The sequence below is a fragment of the Cydia fagiglandana genome, chromosome 8 (assembly GCF_963556715.1).
Source record: "Cydia fagiglandana chromosome 8, ilCydFagi1.1, whole genome shotgun sequence".
Lineage (NCBI taxonomy): Eukaryota > Metazoa > Arthropoda > Insecta > Lepidoptera > Tortricidae > Cydia > Cydia fagiglandana.
Window position 1 is genome coordinate 11,570,183 of NC_085939.1, and position 6,134 is coordinate 11,576,316.

The window sequence follows — 6,134 nt, forward strand, 5'->3', positions numbered from 1 at the left end:
AAAAAAGTAAAAAAATTGGTAGGAGTCATACATAGGTATTGTGTCTTTGAGTAAAATCTCTATTTAACTGTATGACGTAAGGACTCGGATCCACCGACGCCGACATTGCCGCGTCGGCATCTATTTACAGACCACTGAATATTTTATGTCCAGTTACCCGTCTAATTTAAACACGCGCAAAAAGCTTGAAATTTTGAACTAGTACGGATCAGTTTAATTATAAAAGATAATAAATAAATAAACCAACAAGTTTATTATTGAATACTATCAAATTCTAATATTTGAACGGTGTAAAATTTTAGTACCTAAGTATAAGTATTTTCTATATACATATATTCACATTCTTGAGATGCTACGAGCAACTAAACATAGCCCCTATTTTAAGTTGGTTCTTAAAATGTGTAGGTACTTAATGCAGGTATACCATAAAGAACAAATAATAAAAACATTTTTTTAATGAAGTCGTCCTCAAACTGCAAGCCTCGTTTCACCCCTTAGGGAAGAATCCCAGAATAAAAAATATCCCGTGATCTTTTCCAGGTTACAAACTATTTCAAACTGTATTACACTATACAACTGTATACTACACTATGTATGTATATGTATGTGTGTATGTGTATACTATCTGTATTACTGTATGTTATTTAACTATGGATGTATACGTCATTTTAGATAATAAAGGCACGACACATCCTGATTCTCCAGGGTGTACTCTGTTATGTTACGAAATTCTTCTAAAATATGTATTTCTAAATTTTATCAAAAAGCAAGCTCGTTTCGTCATAAGTAACACGAACATTACTCTTTCCAGCCAATTCTGCCATGGTAATTGTTTGCAGTAAGTAATGGCTTCACGGAATTGACTTCAGACGGTTTAAACATTTCCCCCGGGCGGAAGAAATATTGCGTGTTGTTTGGGCTGAAAGAAGCATCGAATTGATTATATACCTCTAAAATTGGGTTGAAATAAACCACACCTTACTATTTTATAGAGCAAGATAAACAAATTAAACCTCGATTTAATACACGCTAATGCGTTAAGGGTATAATAGGTATCTGAGAGACCGAGCTTTACACGGAAAACATAAAAACTCAAAAATGCGCGTTTTCTCAGAGATAAAACCTAGCTAAATCGATCTTCGCCTCTGAAAACCTGGAAAAAGATGCTTTTTACTCAACTAATAAATATGGAAGTATTTTTTGTGCTTCTTATGTATGAGTACAACCTAACTATAGTTATACAATAGCATGCAAGTTTAACTGGCAAATGTATTTTCTGTACCTATGCTAGTCACTTCCACATGCCATTAAGTGGTAGCTACCTATACATACATACACGCTATTACACGCCCGCCTTATCACTATATATCACCGTTTTCCCCTACATTTTCCAATACCTTATCGACTCTTTTATAAAACATGGAGATTTTTCCAAACGACCCTTAACGAGCAGGACTAACGACACTATCATTTAAAAGGGTCGCTATCTTTAACCTTTCAGTGTGGTCTTGTATTGTATTGTAGTACGGGCGATTTTCCGCAACTCGACGTCTTGCGCCTATTTTGCGTGATATGGGGTGGGCTAGTCTTGCCAGCCCAGCTCCTCGAGGAATCCTATCAGACCTTTGATGTTGAGTAGGACCTCGGGGAGGTCTCTCGGGGATCCGAGATGTTTTGCCCTGTATGGGGCCAATCCGCTGCACTCCAGCACCACGTGAGAGGCTGTTTCTTCTTTCTCCATGCACCCACGGCATAGGGGACTGTCTGTGACACCTGTTATAAAAAGATGTTTGTTAAAAAGTCCATGACCTGTTATGACACTGGTTACCATACTCAGTCGAACCTTTCCTAGTTGAAGGAGCGTCCTTGTGAGCTTACCGTTCATGCTAGGCATGGCTTGCTTGGCCTGTCTGCATCCAGCTTGGTTCAGCCAGTGTTCTGTGTGTAGTTTCCCTGTACGTGCCAGCAGCATTGAGCGTACCTTACTAAACGGTATCGGGAGGATCGGTTCCGGGCCAATAGGCCCCGCACCCGATCCTTGTCTGGCGAGCTCGTCCGCGGCGTCGTTGCCTCGGGATCCACTGTGTCCTTTGATCCATTGTAAGGTGATCTTATTGTTCTGACATACCTCCATTAGTCGTTCGTGGCATTCGTGTATAAGTTTGGATGTGATTATATGGCTTTTTAGGGCCATTAAGACTGCTCTACTGTCGGAGAGTATGCGGATGGAGGATCCTACTACCTTCCTTGCAGTGATGGCAGCCGCCGCGTTAATAATGCCCATGCACTCAGCCTGGAATACCGAGTTATGGGCTCCTAGCGGAGTGGTGATTGACATGTTCAGGTCTTCTGAGAAGGTTCCAGAGCCTGATCCGCTGTCTGTTTTGGACCCATCAGTGAAGATTCTCAGCTCCCGGGGATTGAGTCCTTCGCAGTTGTCGTCCTCAAATAATTGTATTTTGTACCTTTTGTCAAAAATGGCTTGTTTGTGAGTTCGATCCGTACCCGCCATGAGCACCGGAAACTCGCTGTATAACTTTTCCAGGCATGTTGTGTGAAGAGCTCCTGTGGTGTTAGACCATATATTGAGGGTTCGTAACCTTACCGCTGAGAGACTGGCCTCTTGTTGTATGTGTAAGTGCAGCGGTGAAAGGTTTAGCATGACCTCCATGGCTGCAGTCGGAGTGGACCTCGTGCAGCCAGTGGTGGCCGCGCATGCGAGCCTCTGGAGTCTTTGTAGCTTGTCTCGTACGTTGCCTAGGTTTGTTCTTGGCCACCAAACCAGAGCACCGTAACAGAGTAGGGGGCGGATTATGGTCTTATAGAGCCAGAGGGTAATTTTCGGGTTAAGTCCCCACCTCTTACCAATCATCCTTCTGCACTGCCAGAAGATTACTCCCGCCTTGTCTATGCGTTTGTTGATGTGATTGTTCCAGTTGAGTTTACTGTCGAGAGTCAGCCCTAAGTACTTAACTTCATCGGTCAGCTGTAGCTCAGTCTGGAAAAGTGTTGGTCTGGTAAAGTTGCCAAGTACCCTTTTATTGGTGAACATTACCATTTCTGTTTTGGTGGGGTTAACTGATAGGTCAAATTCTCTACACCAGCGTTCCACGATCCGAAGAGCTGCCTGGGTGAGGTCGCATACTGTACTGGCAAATTTCCCTGATATTAATATTGCCAGATCATCAGCGTAGCCTATTGTGTAGAAGTGTTCCTTGTTCAGTTTGGTTATGAGGTTGTTGACTACTAGGTTCCATAACAGAGGTGACAGAACTCCCCCTTGAGGGCATCCTCGCACCGCCGCTACGGCCTGCGGTTCACCTACATACCTTATTGTCCTTTGATTTAGCATGTTCATGATCCACTTTATTAGTCCGGGTTCAGCGCCGTGGCTTTCCAAGGCGTTCCCTATACTGGAAAAGTGAGTCTTGTCGAAAGCGCCCTCTATGTCAATGAAAGTGCCGAGGCACATTTCTTTGCCATGGATGGCTCTCTCAATGCGGCTTACGACCATGTGTAGAGCCGACTCCGTAGATTTACCTGAGCTGTACGCGTGCTGGTTGTTGTGCATCGGTATGTTCTTTAGCGCTCGGTCCCTCAGGTCCCTGTCGCACAGTTTTTCCAAGGTTTTCAGCAGGAATGATGTGAGACTGATGGGCCTAAAGGATTTGGCAGCTGTGTAGTCGTTCTTACCTGGTTTAGGTATGAATACCACATTCACATCTCTCCATCTCCTGGGCACGTACCCCCAGGCTAGGCAGGCTGCCATGATATCAGTCAGGGTTTCCTGGATGAGTCCTAGACCCCACTGTAGGAGAGCGGGGAAGATCCCATCCGGACCAGCTGCCTTGAAGGGATGGAAGCTGTCTATGGCCCACCTGAGTTTCTCAGCGGTGACGACTCTATGCGCCATTTGCCAGTTGTTGTCCGTTGTACTGTATTCCTCGTCCTGCTGATCTGCATCGGCGAGACTTACGCATCCTGGGAAGTGAGTTACCAGGAGAAGGCGTTGGGTCTCTGCAGGGGTAGATGTGTATGTGCCATCGGGTTTACGCAGTGAGCCCAATTGTGATGTGGGCTTGTGCGCTAAGGTTTTCCTTACCCGGTTGGCGTGGTCAAGTGTTTCAATGCTGCTGCAGAAGTTCCTCCATGACAGGGATCTCCAGTACCGCAATCTTTTTTTGTACCTGGCCTTGGCTTCGTAGTAGTTATCCCAGTCCACCTCAGCCGTTGTGTTCATGGCCCTGTTGAAGAGTCTTCTGGTTTTCCCCCGGAGTCTCTCCAGTTCAGGGCCCCACCACTGGTGACCCTTTATGGCAGACCTTGCCGGTGGTTTTAAGGGGCACGCCTTGTGGTAGCTGTCTACGAGGGTATCAGTTAAGATATTTACCTGCTGTTCTATCTGAGCCGGTTCCCGAAGGTCATCCCTCGGTGGAAGCCGGTCAAGGCTTTCCCCTAGGACCTTCCTAAAAGTGGCTCGGTCCGTTTTCCTGGGATTCCTCCGGGCGGTTGGTGTGTCTCTAGATGCTAGTAGATTGAAGCGAATCCATCTATGGTCTGAGCAGGAGGCCTCCTGGGAGACATGCCATCCCATAATTAGTTCACTGACCTCCTCCGAAGCCAGAGTCAGGTCGATAATCGTTCTGCATCGTTTGTTTACAAATGTTGGTTCAGCGCCTATATTTAGAATGTTTAGATTAGTAGTCACAAGATATTCAACAAGTGTCTTACCCCTGTTGTTGCTGGTCTCCATTCCCCACAGCGGGTGGTGTGCGTTGGAGTCGGCCCCGATGATTATTGCGAGGCCTGATCTCTCGCAGTGGTTGACCAGTCGTAGTAGTTCGGCAGGCGGTGGCTCGTCCTCTCCGGGCATGTACACCGAGGCAAGGACTAGGTCGCGACAGCCTGTTGGCAGTGGAACTTGTAGTTTAATCGCACACAGGTCTCTGGAACAGAATTCAGTGAGCGGTTGTGCAATAATATTGTTAGTAGTTAGGATGCATGCCCTAGGGACGGCATGTACCGTGGAGTAGTAGAGCTTACCTTTAGTGTCGGACAGCCCGCGTATGTATCCATTGCCCGCCCATGGTTCTTGTAGGAGGGCAATGGCTGTTGGCAAACCTACCAGGCAGCGTCTGAGCTGGGCCGTAGCGGCCACGCTGTGCTGGAGGTTTGCTTGGATGACACTAGTTAGTGTCCATGTTGTCGGTGGTGGGGGCAGCATCTTGCATCTCCCCTCCCTCCTTAAACATGTCAGCCAACCCCGACTCTATCCAAGCCGACAAGTCCTCACCCTCGGATGATGTCCCGGCTGGTCCCTCACCAGTGCCAAGTAGCTCATCTTCCGAGAGTTCGGGTATCGTCGGCTTGGGTAGATGCAGGGGGGCAACTTTCTCCCCGGAGACAGACTTGCTCTGCTCGGAGGTGCCCGCGGCTTGTTCAGTGGGGACCTGTGCTCCCGTTACCTTTAGGGTGGAACCTTGCAGGGTGGGAGGCTGGTCCAGGTATTTGCCTCCGGGACCCCTGAACCTGAGGTAGACATTGCCCACCCCACAGTTCAGGGATCTCCCCCTCTCCATGAAGGCGGGGACGAGGTCTTCGGGGATTGTAAACTCGACAAACCACCCCTGGTCTTGCCGCAGTATTTGTATAATGGACCAAGATCCAACCTTGGCCCATTCGTTCTGGTACCTTAGTCCGTCAGCTGCCTGACGGACGTCTTCCCAGGACGAGTTGTTGATGTTCGGTATCAGGAGCCCGCACTTAATTCTCCTTGCCATCTCCGACTGGCGTACCGCCTTAAGGGAGATATCTGGCAAGGTTAGGGCCTGGACACATCGCTGAGACCAGGCGGCCGAGTATTCGTCTTCTGCGAAGACCCTCAGCTGCCCCTCAGCGAAGATGGGCTTGCCCTTGAATTTGGGTGGCCTGGCTCCTGGGAGGTTTCTCCTAGCCTCCTCCACGATTGCTTGGTGCAACCCGCAGAGGATGGCGTTGGAGTGGTCAGCGGTTATCTTCCCCGACTTCGCGTCAGTGATGACGATTGTCAGGTCGGATACCGCTGCTTGTGCATACGACAACGGTTGGCTTGGGCTCACTAGTCGCTGCTTTTTGTTATCTCCTTGCGGGGAGAA

General features: G+C 48.0%; 1 protein-coding gene across 1 annotated transcript; it reads right to left on the reverse strand.

Annotated features, from left to right (window-relative positions):
• Positions 1-1,514: 1,514 nt before the first annotated feature.
• Positions 1,515-5,297, reverse strand: LOC134666665 (uncharacterized). Its single transcript, XM_063523891.1, has 2 exons — positions 4,732-5,297; positions 1,515-1,773 (listed from the first exon to the last, which is right to left on the reverse strand). Exons 1-2 carry the CDS (start codon positions 5,222-5,224, stop codon positions 1,583-1,585), a joined length of 684 nt encoding a protein of 227 aa, XP_063379961.1. The 5' UTR covers positions 5,225-5,297; the 3' UTR covers positions 1,515-1,582.
• Positions 5,298-6,134: the final 837 nt, after the last annotated feature.

Coding starts and splice junctions, on each gene's coding strand:
- LOC134666665 (XM_063523891.1), bottom strand. CDS start 5,224: ATGCTGCCCCCACCACCGACAACATGGACACTAACTAGTGTCATCCAA. Junction 1,774..4,731: donor GGAGACCAGCAACAACAGGG/GTAAGACACTTG, acceptor TTTTTATAACAG/GTGTCACAGACAGTCCCCTA.